General features: G+C 39.0%; 1 protein-coding gene across 1 annotated transcript in view; it reads left to right on the forward strand.

Moving 5' to 3' along the window:
* LOC113906205 (kinesin-like protein KIF28P) overlaps nt 1–15918 on the forward strand; it is an 80726-nt gene that overhangs the window by 2389 nt on the left and 62419 nt on the right. The window contains exons 2-3 of the mRNA XM_027564101.1: nt 5829–6023; nt 15000–15203. Coding sequence (XP_027419902.1) covers nt 5829–6023; nt 15000–15203 — 399 coding nt within the window. The remainder of the gene's footprint in view (nt 1–5828; nt 6024–14999; nt 15204–15918) is intronic.

Raw genomic sequence — 15918 nt, forward strand, 5'->3', positions numbered from 1 at the left:
AGGTAAGAATACAGGAGTGGGTTACCATTCCTTTCTCCAGGGTATCTTCCCAACCAGATTAAACACAGGTCTTCCACATCGCAGGCAGGTTCTTTACCATCTAGGCCACCTTTTAAATGGTTTTATTGAGATAATTTACATAGTACACATTTAGCTCACTTATGGTGTATGATTCAGTGACTTGTAATGTATTCACAGATGCAACCATCACCACGATCAGATTTATAACGTTTTTAATCACCTCATTTCCCTAGTCCTAAACAAGCATTAAACTAATCTCTGTTTCTGCATAGTTCCCTGTTGTGTACAATTCATATCAATAGAATTATATAGTCTTTTGTGACTGGCTTCTTTCAGCATAGTGTTTTCAAGATTTATCTATGTCGTATCATATGATACGACATACTTTTATGTTGTGTCATCTATGTTGTATCAAAAGTTCATTTCTTTATGGCTGGATACTAATCCATTGTATGGATATACCACATTGTGTTCATCCACTCCTCAGTGAATGTCAGGGTGGTTTCCACCTGTTCGCTGTTAGCTATTATGAATCATGCTGCTATAAATATTTGTTTACAGATTTTTGTGTGGACACAAGTTTTCATTTCTTTTGGTTATATACCTAGGCATGGAATTGCTGAGTCATTCAGTAACTCTGTGTTATCTTTCAAGAAATTGTCAAGACTTTTCCAAGCAGCTGCACCTACTTGGAAATTTTTATATTCCTACTAGCATTGTATGAAGGTTCCAGTTTCTCCAGTCCAGGCCAACATTTACATTATAGCCATTTTAGTTGGTGTGAAGTGGTATATCATGTTTTTTTGATTTGCATTTTCCTGATAACTAATGATGTCATGGGTCTTTTCATGTACTATTGCCCATTAGTGTGTCTTCCTTGGGGAAATGTCCATTCTGATCCTTTGTTCATTTTTAAATTGGACTATTTATCTTTTTATATTGAGCTGTTCTTTACATATTCTAGTTACAATTTCTTATTAGATATACAACTTGCAAATTTTCTCCCATTCAAAGGGTTACCTTTTTATCATTTGAAGCACAAACATTTTTAATTTCGATGAAGTCCATTTTTTAAAATTGTGCTTTTGGTGTTTTATCTCTCTTTGCCCACTCCAATGTCATGAAGATTTATGTTTTCTGTTTTAGTTTTAGCTCTTACATTTAGGTCTTTGGTCCTTTTTGAGTTGCTTTTTATATATCATGTGAAGTAATGATCCAAGTTCATTCTTCCGTGTGTGACCATCAAGTTTTCCCAGTGCCATTCCTTGTAAAGGCCATTCTTCATTTTGGCAGCCTTGTTGAAAATCAGTTGATCATAGACGTTTGGATTTGTATCTGGACTCTCCACTGTATTACATTAATCTGTATGTCTGTCTGTATGCCAGTGCCACACTCTCTTGATCACTGTCGGTTGTACTAAATTGTGAGATTGGTGTGAATCCTACTTTTTTCGTTTTGAAGATTGAAGATTTTGGCTATTCTGGATGCCTGTCAGGTCCATATGAATTTTACAATCAGCTTGTTAATTTCTACAAAGAAAGGGGGCTTTTGATAGAGTTGAATTGAATGTTCATCTGTTTGGGGATTTTTCTCCTAATAATAGGCTTCCCTGGTGGCTCAGAGGGTAAAGAATCTGCCTGTAATAATGCCAATTCCTTCGATCCATGAAATGGGATGTTTTTCTAAATTTTAGATCTTAGTTTCTTCCAATAACGTTTTGAGGTATTCAGGGTATGTTTTGTACTTCTTTTGTTAACCTTATTCTTAAGTATTTTATTCTTTGTGGTAGTACTAGAAATGAAATTTTCCTAATTTCATTTTCAAATTGTTTAAAGTGTATAAAAAGTCTATTATTGTATATTGATTTTACATCCTGCAACCTTACTGAACTCATTTACTAGTTGTAATAGTTTCTAGTGGATTCCTCAGGATTTTCTAAGATCATATCATCTGCAAATAGCTATCATTTTACTTCTTCCTTTCCTATCTGGATGCTTTTGTTTCCTGTTCTTGCTTAATTTCCCTGGCTAGACCCTCCCATGCAATGTTGAATAGAAACGTCACGAGTAGAAATCCTTGTCTTCTTCCTGATCTTAGAGAGTAATAGTCAGCCTTGGCTGTTGAAGTTTTTCGTAGATGCCCCTTAGGAGATTGAGGAAGTCCCATTCTGTGGCTGATGTGTTTTGAGTGTGTTTATCGTGAAAGGGTGTTGAATTTTGTCATATTCATTTTCTACATATTGAGATGATATGTGATTTTTTTTTATTCTATTGATACATATTACATTGATCATTATTTTAAAGTGTACCCAAGATTTGTTTTAATCAGATATAATAAGGTGACAGATTCAGTGATCACTGCCTTATAATTTTCAAGAGAAAGGAGCATTCTACGTAGCCATACAGGGAAATATCAAAGTTGGTCAGAAGGCTGGAGGAAAGGATGCCTGGCCCACACCCTTATTGTGGTTTCCACAGGAAGGGATGGGCAACGCACAGTAGTCAAGTTTGAGCAATTTTTGGATTGGATAGTTAGTATAGTTTCCTTGGACTCTAGACTTCAGTTGGCCAGGTTCAGCCTAGTTGTCAGGTACCTGGTTCTGGGGTAATGTGAGTTGGGAGAAACACTGGCTTGGGGTGTGAATTAGATAAAGGGATTAGATAAAGGCTTGGGATGTGGCCTTCAGATTGGTTGATATGCACGAAAGGTTAAGTTGTTTGCTGTTTCTGAATTCATGGATGTCAAAGGCCATAAAATTGAAACAATAGAAATGTTTTCAGATGTTAAATCCAAGCTTGCATCCCTAGGATAAATCTCATTTGGTTATGATATATAATTCTGTTTATATGTTGCAGGATTCACGGTAGTAATGATTTGTTGAGGATTCTTGCAGTATCTTATCAGAGATACTGGTTTGTAGCTTTATTTTCTTGAGATATCTTTGTCTCTACTTAGTATCAGGGTAATACTGGCTTCATAAAAATAAGTTAGGGAGTATTCCCTTTTCTATGTTTTGGAAGAGTTTATGAAGAATTGGTATTAATTCTGTAAATCTTTGTAGAATCAAGCAGTCTAGCCATTTGTTCATGAGTAGTTTTGTTTTTACTACAGTCTCTTCGTTTGTTACGGGTCTATTCAAATTGTCTATTCTTGAGTATTTCGTACTTGGTGTCTAAGAATTTGTCCATTTCATCTAAATTATCTAATGTAATAAATTGTTTATATTATTCCTTTATAATCTTTCCTTTATTTCTTTAATCTGGTTTCCTTCAGTGCTGTGAATATATTTATGGTTTTTACTTTTCTGGTAACTCCTGCATCTGATTACTCTCAGTTTCTGTTGCCAGCTTCCCTTCCAGTGTATGGATCTTACTTGCCTATTTCTTTGCGGTCACAGTTTTTTATTGGACGGACTGGACATTTTAGATAATGCATTGTAGCAAATCTGAGTGCTGCTCTTCCCAGTCTTCTTTAGCTTGTTATTGTTATTTGCTTGTTTATTTGTTGTTTTGCCGAAAGATTTGTGTTCTGCTGAAGGACTTTCAGGTTCAGAGAATTCACTGGCAAAATAACCACTTTGTCTTTAAGAAGGCAAGAATTAAGGAAGTTTCTTATATTAATAGTAAGTTACAGTATGAGGACAAGCAATATAGCAAGAGATAAATATATGTACATCACCAGATTGGGGAAGCACTACATCCAGATTCAAGCCACAGCCCCAGTTGGAAGATCCACAAGCAGTATAGCAGAAAATACATATCCATATACATCACCTAATTGGGGGAACACCTACATCCAGAGTTAAGGAACACTGGGAAGTCCCTGGTTCAGCAATCTGGAGTCCCCAATTTGAAGGTGCATTCCATGGGTGAGACTTGAGAGTGCCATCCAAAGGAGTCCTGCTTTTATCACCAAGCTTCAGGCTGGCTGGTAGTCATCAGCTTACATGCAAAGATGCAGCTTCGGCTATTGTGTTAAATGTTTGTATTTCTAGTTGTCAGTCTCAGAATGTTCAGTGATCCCTGGGAACTGGCCAGATTCCCCAGGCCCAGGAAGTTTTGTGACTCTTTACCATCCATGTTATTTATTCCCTTAACTGTTGGTTCTCAAGACCTACTTTCAGCGTTCCTGCCAGTCAGCAGTTTGGCATGTAATTCCTTTCAGGGTCTCTGATCAGTCAAAGACCTATTGCTGCTTCTGAAGCCTGGACAAGACTACTTGTATGAACTTCCCCAACATTTGTTTAGTGATTGGCTGGATTATTTTAGTGAAGTTTTATTTCCTACCTGGTCACTGTGGGATGGTAACAGTTTTTGTAGGGCCCCCTTTCTCTCGACCACACCAAAGTGTGAAGTCCACTGATTGCCGACTGATTGCTCTATTTTCAACAATGACCAGGGGCATAAATTGCTCTACGAACTATTTCAATCAAATTCTGGTTCCTTTTAAAAAAGGATTAGTTTCTGAGATCAGTGATTGATATTTTTTCTGAGTCCGGGTGGGTTCCTCCCCAGCAAACCAGACCAAAAAAAGTGAGTCAGTTGTGTCCAACTCTTTGCGATCCCATGTAGCTCGCCAGGCTCCTCTGTCCATGGAATTTCCCTAGTCAAGAATACTGGAGTGGGTTGCCATTTCCTTCTCCAGGGTATCTTTCTACCCAGGGATTGAACTGGGGTCTCCTGCATTGCAGGCCAATTCTCTACCATCTGAGCCACCAGGGAAGCCAAACCAGAGAACCTGTACTTTAACCTGTTATCTTGAATCTCCGAGTTGCCCTTCATCACAGCACCTCTGTTCTAAAGAGTGCTCTTAGTGTTGGACGTCTCTAAGGGGGCAAATGAAGTCAGTTCCTCTGGGAAGAGGTTAAGCGCCCAGGCAAGATCTCTAAACCAGGGCTCTGGATTTGTGGGTGGGGACACAAGGAAGCTACTCTGTATGACGGCCCTGCTCTAGAAGCCCAGTTTTTGGTTAGTGTAGAACAGCAACCTGCAGTCATCTCAGCTTGTCTCTCCTGGCAAAGAACTACCACCTCGGGAGCCAGGGCAAGTGTGGTCAGCACCCGAGTATTCTCAGCACGCTGCAACCAAGGCAGAGTCTCTGTTCCATGTGTGGAAACTGGGTAGAAGAAGGAGCTCCCACCTCTTACCCATACTTTCCCACATGAAGCCTCAGTCACAGGTGGAAGGGGGCAGGGTGAGAAATGCTGACATTATCCTCTCAGGAAGAAATCCCTCCTCCTGGGACCCAGGGAGAAAGGGAGCCCTGTGCTCTCAGCTCCAGCAGTCTGGAGTTGTCTCTCCTTGGTTCAGCTGACAGTGGCGAGAGAAGGAATAGTCTTGCTTAAACACCATGGACTCTCCTTTCTTACCAAATTTTGATAGATTTCTTGAATAGATCTTTCTTCATTGGCTGTTGCTCTTAGAACCATTTCCATTTCCTTTTGTTTTTTTTTCATTTTCATTTTTTTGTTTAATACTTTTCACCAGTTTTGTTGGAGAGTGGGACAGGGTAGCATCTTATGTTGCCATGTTGGGAATGGATCTCTGATGCTGTAGTTTATGCTATTAGCGTAGCTGAGTGTTGGATATGCTATTCTCAGAAAGTTAATATGACTGGAGACAAGCCTTTCAAAAGTTCTGAGGACCCATAACAGCAACTGTTGTCATAACAGCTGCTAAGAATAATCAGAGAACAAAATGAATGAACGGTAAGTTACTAGCTTAATTTCTTACTAGATGTAAAGATCTGCAAAAAAATTGGATGACAGGAAAACTAATGATTGACTTAAATTTGTGATTTGACTATAGAGAGAGAAGAATTCTGGGAGCAAATGTGTGATTTCCATGCATTCCAGGACCACCACCATTATACAAGACCCTAAGAATCCAGGACATACGAAGACATTTACTTTTGACCTGGCATATTGGTCTCACAGTGGATTTCAAAAGGATAAAGATGGTGTGTTTATTTCAGCTGATCGTGGCAGCAAATTTGCAGGCCAGGTAAATTACTTTAAAATAGCATCAATGGAAGTTTTTTTTTTTTAAGTGTTAGCAATATATTAGTACATTGATTTTTTTTATGAGGTCCAAAAGCATAACTGTTGCCTAAATAATTCTTTAGACACTTAAGTCTGTTATTTTTCTGATGTATTTACATGTTTCAAAAAAGGAATATTGGTCAAGTCAGTTATATTTTCCTCTCTGATATAAGCAAAATAAGCCAAACTTGTGTGGCACTCGGCATTTGAGAATTTTGGTTTATCGAGTATTTACCATGTGCCATACACTATTCTGCCTGAAAGTTGCTCAGAATTTGGTGTAGGGAGACAGGCAAAAAAGTGCATTCAAATGCTACAGGTTCTATAAAAATATATGTGGGATACAATGGGGTACAAAGGAAAAGTCATTTCAATGTGGATAGAGCTCATTAACCTGCATAAATCTATGTGTTTGTAATTTCCGCTTTGAAAAAATTTCAACCATAATTTCTCCAAGTATTTTTGGCCTCCCCTTATTTCTTCTATGACTCCAGTTACATGTATGCTTGAGATTTTCCCACAAGTTACTGAGGCTCTGTTCATTTCCTCCCAACCTTTTCTCTCTATTCTTCTTGTCTACTCATCTTTGAAAACTCAGCTCAAAGATTATAGCCTTTATTCAGTTCAGTTCAGTCACTCAGTCGTGTCCAACTCTTTGCAACCCCATGAATCGCAGCATGCCAGGCCTCCTGGAGTCCACCCAAACTCACGTCCATCGAATTGGTGATGCCATCCAGCCATCTCATCCTCTGTCGTCCCCTTCTCCACCTGCCCCCAATCCCTCCCAGCATCAGAGTCTTTTCCAATGAGTCAACTCTTCACATGAGGTGGCCAAAGTACTGGAGCTTCAGCTTTAGCATCATTCCTTCCAAAGAACACCTAGGGATGATCTCCTTTAGAATGGACTGGTTGGATCTCCTTGCAATCCAAGGGACTCTCAAGAGTCTTCTCCAACACCACAGTTCAAAAGCATCAATTCTTCAGCACTCAGCTTTCTTCACAGTCCAACGCTTACATCCATACATGACCACTGGAAAAACCATAGCCTTAACTAGATGGACCTTTGTTGGCAAAGGAATGTCTCTGCTTTTGAATATGCTATCTAGGTTGGTCATAACTTTCCTTCTGAGGAGTAAGAGTCTTTTAATTTCATGGCTGCAGTCACCATGCAGTGATTTTGGAGCCCCAAAAAATAAAGTCTGACACTATTTCCACTGTTTCCCCATCTATTTCCCATGAATTGATGGGACCAGACGCCATGATCTTAGTTTTCTGAATGTTGAGCTTTAAGCCAACTTTTTCACTCTCCTCTTTCACTTTCATCAAGAGGCTCTTTAGTTCCTCTTCACTTTCTGCCATAAGGGTGGTATCATCTGCATATCTGGGGTTATTGATATTTCTCCTGGCAATCTTGATTCCAGCTTGTGCTTCTTCCAGACCAGCGTTTCTCATGATGTACTCTGCATATAAGTTAAATAAGCAGGGGACAATATACAGCCTTGATGTACTCCTTTTCCTGTTTGGAACCAGTCTGTTGTTCCATGTCCAGTTCTAACTGTTGCTTCCTGACCTGCATATAGGTTTCGCAAGAGGCAGGTCAGGTGGTCTGGTATTCCCATCTCTTTCAGAATTTTCCACAGTTTATTGTGATCCACACAGTGAAAGGCTTTGGCATAGTCAATAAAGCAGAAATAGATGTTTTCCTGGAACTCTCTTGCTTTTTCCATGATCCAGCGGATGTTGGCAATTTGATCTCTGTTTCCTCTGCCTTTTCTAAAACCAGCTTGAAAAACAATGGTTGCTTAGAAATAAAATTTAAGAAAGATAAAAAAAATAAATAAAACCAGCTTGAACATCTGGAAGTTCATGGTTCACGTATAGCTGAAGCCTGGCTTGGAGAATTTTGAGCATTACTTTACTAGCGTATGAGATGAGTGCAATTGTTAAACCACCCCTAAAAATGCTCTGTCAAATTTTTCTGACTTCACAAACTCACTGAAAGAATTTCATAGGTCCCCTCAGAATGCACTTTGGGAACCACTGTCCTAGAGCAATCAATAAAAAAATCTATCAAAAAAAGTAATGAGTCAACTGTGGGAAAATGAAATTATGAAAGAAACTTGGAGCATGGCAGGAAAAGAATGGGAGGGAAAAACAAAGAGGAGATGAAATAAGCAGAACACAAATAGCAAGATAGTAGATTTAATGCCAACCATTGGTTATTATATCAGGTGTAACTAAACATGCCAATTAGATAGTATAGATAATCAGATTTGATAGGTAAAGCTGGATCCAACTATGTCATCTTAAGTGCACGCATGCTCAGTTGCGTCCCACTTTTTGCAACCCCAAGGGCCTGAGGCCTCAAGGCTCCTCTGTTCAAGGGATTCTCTAGGCAAGAATACTGGAGCGGGCTGCCAGTTCCTACTCTAGGGGAATCTTCCTGACCCAGGGATGCAACCTGAATCTCCTGTATCTCCTGCACTGGCGGGCAGGTTCTTTATCACCAAGCCACCTAGGAAGCCCATATCTGTCTACACAAACACAATTTAAATATAAATAAATAGATACTCGTGTTAACACTAAGAAGAGGAAAACTACAGATGCTATATTTACATCACACAAAGTAGACTTCAGAACAAGAAATATTTCATACATACCATCCTAAGTGGGTATGTACTTATTAACAGAACTTGAAAGTACACAAAGCAGAAGCTGATAGACACTGAAAGAGAAATATTCAAATCTACCGTTGATTGGTGACTTCATCACTCCTCTCTGAGTAATAGAGCAAATAACCCCAAATCAATATTATAGATAACCAGAACAATATTATCAACCTACTTGACAACTATAGAACAATTTTGCTACCCTCCGTTCAACCACAGCACTACACACTTTTTTTCAAGTGAGCATGGAACTTTATGGTAAATTATATTCTGGATCATAAAACTAGTCCCAATAGATGTAAGATAACTGAAATCATACAAAGTATCTTCTCTGAACACAATGGAATTAAACTAGAAAGGAATGACTGAAAATTATTAGGAAACTCCACTAATATTTAGAAAATGACAGTCTTCTAAATAATCCATAGGTCAGGGAATAAAGAATACAGGAAATTGGTAAATATTTTGAACTGAATGAAAATCAAAACATTTATCAAAATTTGTGGGATGCAGCTAAATCAAGGCTTAGGGCATTAAGTGATTATATTAGAGAACAATCTCAAATCAACAGTCTAGGTTCCTCCACCTAAGAATTTAGGAAAATAAAAGTATAGAAAAAGCAAGAAAGGGATTAAAAAAGACTAATTTAAGACAGTAAAATAATAGATCTGATAGATAGAGTGCCTGATGAACTATGGACAGAGGTTCATGACACTGTACAGGAGACAGGGATCAAGACCATCCCCGTGGAAAAGAAATGCAAAAAAGCAAAATGGCTGTCTGAGGAGGCCTTGCAAATAGCTGTGAAAAGAAGAGAAGTGAAAAGCAAAGGAGAAAAGGAAAGATATAAGCATCTGAATGCAGAGTTCCAAAGGATAGCAAGAAGAGATAAGAAAGCCTTCCTCAGCGATCAATGCAAAGAAATAGAGGAAAACAACAGAATGGGAAAGACTAGAGATCTCTTCAAGAAAATTAGAGATACCAAGGGAACATTTCATGCAAAGATGGGCTCAATAAAGGACAGAAATGGTATGGACCTAACAGAAGCAGGAGATATTAAGAAGAGATGGCAGGAATACACAGAAGAACTGTACAAAAAAGATCTTCATGACCCAGATGATCACGATTGTGTGATCACTCACCTAGAGCCAGACATCCTGGAATGTGAAGTCAAGTGGGCCTTAGAAAGCATCACTAAGAACAAAGCTAGTGAAGGTGATGGAATTCCAGTTGAGCTATTCCAAATCCTGAAAGATGATGCTGTGAAAGTGCTGCACTCAATATGCCAGCAAATTTGGAAAACTCAGCAGTGGCCACAGGACTGGAAAAGGTCCGTTTTCATTCCAATCCCAAAGAAAGGCAATGCCAAAGAATGCTCCAACTACCACACAATTGCACTCATCTCACACGCTAGTAAAGTGATGCTCAAAATTCTCCAAGCCAGGCTTCAGCAATATGTGAACCGTGAACTTCCTGATGTTCAAGCTGGTTTTAGAAAAGGCAGAGGAACCGAGATCAAATTGCCAACATCCGCTAGATCATGGAAAAAGCAAGAGAGTTCCAGGAAAACATCTATTTCTGCTTTATTGACTATGCCAAAGCCTTTCACTGTGTGGATCACCATCAACTGTGGAAAATTCTGCAAGAGATGGGAATACCAGACCACCTGACCTGCCTCTTGAGAAACCTATATGCAGGACAGGAAGCAACAGTTAGAACTGAACATGGAACAACAGACTGGTTCCAAACAGGAAAAGGAGTACATCAAGGCTGTATATTGTCACCCTGCTTATTTAACTTATATGCAGAGTACATCATGAGAAACGCTGGTCTGGAAGAAGGACAAGCTGGAATCAAGATTGCCAGGAGAAATATCAATAACCTCAGAAATGCAGATGATACCACCCTTATGGCAGAAAGTGAAGAGGAACTAAAGAGTCTCTTGATGAAAGTGAAAGAGGAGAGTGAAAAAGTTGGCTTAAAGCTCAACATTCAGAAAACTAAGATCATGGCATCTGGTCCCATCAATTCATGGGAAATAGATGGGGAAACAGTGGCTGACTTTATTTTTCTGGGCTCCAAAATCACTGCAGATGGTGATTGCAGCCATGAATTAAAAGACGCTTGCTCCTTAGAAGGAAAGTCATGACCAACCTAGACAGCATATTAAAAAGCAGAGACAATTCTTTGCTAACAAAGGTCCGTCTAGTCAAGGCTATGGTTTTTCCAGTGGTCATGTATGGATGTGAGAGTTGGACTATAAAGAAAGCTGAGCACCGAAGAATTGATGCTTTTGAACTGTGGTGTTGGAGAAGACTCTTGAGAGTCCCTTGTATTGCAAGGAGATCCAACCAGTCCATCCTAAAGGAGATCAGTCCTGGGTGTTCATTGGAGGGACTGATGTTGAAGCTGAAACTCCAATACTTTGGTCTATGTGAAGAACTGACTCATTTGAAAAAACCCTGATGCTGGGAAAGATTGAGGGCAGGAGGAGAAGGGACGACAGAGGATGAGATGGTTGAATGGCATCACTGACACAATGGACGTGAGTTTGAGTGGACTCCAGGAGTTGGTGATGGACAGGGAGGCCTGCCGTGCAGCAGTTCATGGGGTTGCAAAGAGTCGTACACAACTCAGAGACTGAACTGAACTGAATGATATGCAGGTTGAAAATGAAGAAGTATAACTACTTGCAGACAACATAATTATCTATGAAAAAAGCCCTAAGGAATCTGCCAAAAAAGTGGATGAAAAGCTACTACAGTGAATAAGTTTGTTAACCAAGGTCAATATACAAAAATTGATAAAATTCCCCTATGCTACACGCATGCTTAGTTGTATCCAACTCTTTGTGACCCAGTGGACTCCAGCTTGGCAGGCTCCTCTGTCCATGGGATTCTCCAGGGAAGAATACTGGAATGGGTTGCCAGTTCCTCTTCCAGTGGATCCCTATCCAGGGATTGAACCGCCATCTCCTGTGTCTCCTGTGTTGGCAAGAGGATTCTTTACCACTGAGCCACCTGAGAAGCCATCTCTCTATGCTAGCAGTGAGCAATTGGAAATTAAGATTATAATTTATTTATGTACTCAAATCCCTGGTGGCTCAGATGGTAAAGCGTGTACCTACAATGCGGGAGACTTGGGTTCGATCTCTGAGTCAGGAAGATCCCCTGGAGAAGGAAATGGCAACCCACTCCTGTATTCTTGCCTGGAAAATCCCATGGACTGAGGATCCTGATAGGCTACAATCCATGGGGTCGCAAAGAGTCAGACACGACTGAGAGATTTCACTCACTCACTCACTCATAATCACATATAATTACAAGATCCAACCAGTCCATTCTAAAGGAGATCAGTCCTGGGTGTTCATTGGAAGGACTGATGCTAAAGCTGAAACTCCAATACTTTGGCCACCTCATGTGAAGAGTTGACTCATTGGAAAAGACACTGATGCTGGGAGCGATTGGAGGCAGGAGGAGAAGGGAATGACAGGATGAGATGGCTGGATGGCCTCACCGACTCAATGGACATGAGTTTGAGTAAACTCCGGGAGTTGGTGATGGACAGGGAGGTCTGGTGTGCTGTGATTCAGACATGACTGAGCGACTGAACTGAACTGTAATTAAGATTGTAAAATATTTACAGCAACATCAAAACCATGAACTAGTTGGTTAAATTTACAAAATCTATGCAAAATCTGTGCACTATAAAAACATTAAGAAGAGGAATACAAATCAGAAGACTCAACATTATTAAGAAGTCATATTGATCAACAGATTCAAAAAAATCTCAACCAAAACGCCAATGGTAACTTTTTACAGAAATTACACTATTTCAATAATTGACATGGAATTGTAAAGGACTTACAGTAGCCAACATTAATTTGAAGAACTGAAACCCACTGTAGACAGATCTACAATAATCAAGACAATGGATAAAGAAAATGTATGTGTGTGTATATATATATGTATGTATATGCAGTTCCGTGCTTAGTCACTCAGTCATGTCTGACTCTTTGCAACCCCATGAACTGTAGCCCATCAGGCTCCTCTGTCCATGGGATTCTCCAGCCAAGAATCCTGGAGTGGGTTGTCATGCCGTCCTCCAGGGGATCTTCCCAACCCAGGGATTGAACCCGGGTCTCCTGCATTTCAGGCAGATTCTTTACAATATGAGCCACCAAGAAATACATATGTATATATACATATATATACATATATGCACATACATATATAGACAATAGAATATCATTCAGCCATTAAAAAGAAGGAAATGCCACCATTTGCACCAACATGGATGGACCTTAGGGACATTATGCTAAGTAAAATAAGTTGTACAGAGAAAGAAATACTTACTGTGGAATATTTTTAAAAATGAACGTGATAACAGAGAACAGATTGTTGGTTTCCAGAGGCAGGGGGTTAGTGTTTGGGGGTGGAGTTGAGGGGGGTGAGACTGGTATATGGGTGAAAATGGAGAAGATCATCAAAAGTTACAAACTTCCAGTAAGATAAATAAGTCCTAGAGATGTAATATATAGCATGGTGATTATACAGGTGCTTTGCTTTATTGCACTTTTCAGATACAGTATTTGGGCATTTTGTTTTCACTAATTGAAGATTTCTGGCAGTCGTGAATCAAGCAAGCCTGAGTCAATTGGTGCCACTTTCCCAACATTGCTCACTTCATGTCTCTGTGTCACATTTTAGTAACTTTCCCAAATATTTAAAACTTTTTCTTTCTATTTCTCATAGTAATCTGTGACCAGTGAACTTTGATGATACTATTACAAAAAGATTATGACTCCTTGAAGACTCAGATGATGGGTAGCATTTTTGAGCAGTGAGATATTTTTAAACTGATATATCCATTGGTTTTTTTTTAGATGTCATGCTATTACACAATAAATTACAGTATAGTGTAAACATAACTTTTATGTGCACTGGAAAACCAAAAAAATTGTGACTCATGTTACTGCATTACTTTCTTTATTGTGATGGTTTGGAACTGAACCCATAGTATCTCTGAGGTATGCCTGGAGTTAACAATCCAACGTTGTATATTCGAAGGTTGCTAAAAGAGTAGATCTTAAATGTTCTCATTGAAGAAAAAAATGTTTAACTCTGTGAAGTAATGGGTGTGAACTTCTGGTATTCATTTCTCAATAAATACATAGATCAAATCATTATGCTATACATTTGAAACTATTTAATGTTATGTGTCAATTCTATCTCAGTTTTCAAAAGACAGTTTTAAAAGACTGCAAGAATTGTGATAGTTGACCTTGAACTTCAAGTGGTCTACTCGACCATGGAACATGTCCAGGGAAACCACAAACCACTTTTAACACATTCGATCAGTCACAGCACCTTCTCCATACACTTCATAAATTTTTTTACTTTTCTTGAAATAATACACACAATATGCCAAAATGTTGCTTTTATTTTTCCATCTTCAATATTAAAATGGTTATACAAAAATTCACCAATTTCTGATGTTTTTCTAAATGTACACTGAGATGACAACTGTCACAATGCAATGTAACAAAATTGTTTCAAATGAAGTTAAAGACTATTAAGGACTACTACAACCATCTTTTAGATAAAAAACAAATGAACACTTTGGTCAACCCAATAGAAAATACTTTGGCTGGTCTGTGTCCCTTGGAGCCTTGAAATGTTTGTCTAATTGCTGAATTTTAAAGACCTAGCCCATGTTTTGTAAAATACATAAGTCCATTACTGATGGGTACTAGCTAGTTGATGGAGAAGGCAATGGCACTCCACTCCAGTACTCTTGCCTGGAAAATCCCATGGATGGAGGAGCCTGGTAGGCTGCAGTCCATGGGGTTGCTGAGGGTCGGACACGACTGAGCGACTTCACTTTCACTTTTCACTTTCATGCACTGGAGAAGGAAATGGCAACCCACTCCAGTGTTCTTGCCTGGAGAATCCCAGGGATGGGGGAGCCTGGTGGGCTGCCGTCTCTGGGGTCGCACAGAGTCGGACAAGACTGAAGCGACTTAGCAGCAGTAGCAGTAGCTAGTTGAAGATCTGCGGTGATCCCATGGTGATCAGTATCTTCCAAACTGACAAATCTATTTTTGGTTTCCAGCTTTATTCCATTGGTTCTAAAATAGCATATGAGTTATATTTCAAGTAAGTTGAATGATACTAATTAAGGTGGAATTCATCAAAACCAGAATGTTAGATTTTAAAAGTACTGTGAAAAGTCTGTGCTGAACATAATACCTGCAATTTTCTTTCCAGAAAGAGGTTTTTCATGATCTTGGCAGGGGAATTCTGGACAGTGCTTGGCAAGGCTATAATACTACTCTCTTGGCCTATGGGCAGACTGGCTCTGGAAAAAGCTATTCCATGATTGGGTTTGGTGCAAACAAGGGTATCATTCCAAATGTGTGCGAAGAGCTATTTCAAGCAATTGAGAACCGGGACAAAAATCAAGAATACCAGGTATGTATTATTCTAGAATCCCTTCTTTAAGGAAAAAAAATTTTTTTTCATTTTGGAAATTCTTTGCCCCCAGTGGAAGTTATCAGTGTATCTATTTAGGATAATGTTAATCTTCCATACCAAAATCCTTATATCATTACAAAATCAAATAAAGTGTTGAATTTTTCTGGTTCTATGGAGGCAAACTCAGGAAAATATTTTTTAAAGGCATTTTGAGTGTCATAGAAGCAGACATCTTAAATGATGACAATAACAAGAGACCGCTGTGGAGTCTTATAAGACAAAACCCTAGCCAGCTCAAGTTTCTGGTTCCCTTTGCTCCCCTCTTCTATCAAGGTGTGTTCTCCTCTTAATTTATTCTTATTTCTAAATTAAGAATATTATCTTGCTTCTTAATTGTCCTAACATAGCTTCTTACTTTCCCTAGAAGGTGAAATACCCCACACAGAAAACTCTAGTACACTGATGAAAGAAACTGATGAAAACGCAAATAAATGGATATGCAGCCCATGTTCATGAGTTGGAAGAATTAATACATTTAAATGCCCATACCACTCAAATTTATCTACTGATTCAATACAATCCCTATCAAAAGTCTAGTGACAAATTTCACAGAAGTAGAATAATTCTAAAATTTGTATAGAACTGCAAAGATCCCCAATAGTCAAAACAATCTTGAGAAAGAAGAACAAACCTGAAAGCATCACACTCCCTT

Source organism: Bos indicus x Bos taurus, chromosome 16 (genome assembly GCF_003369695.1).
Source record: "Bos indicus x Bos taurus breed Angus x Brahman F1 hybrid chromosome 16, Bos_hybrid_MaternalHap_v2.0, whole genome shotgun sequence".
Taxonomy (NCBI): Eukaryota; Metazoa; Chordata; class Mammalia; order Artiodactyla; family Bovidae; genus Bos; species Bos indicus x Bos taurus.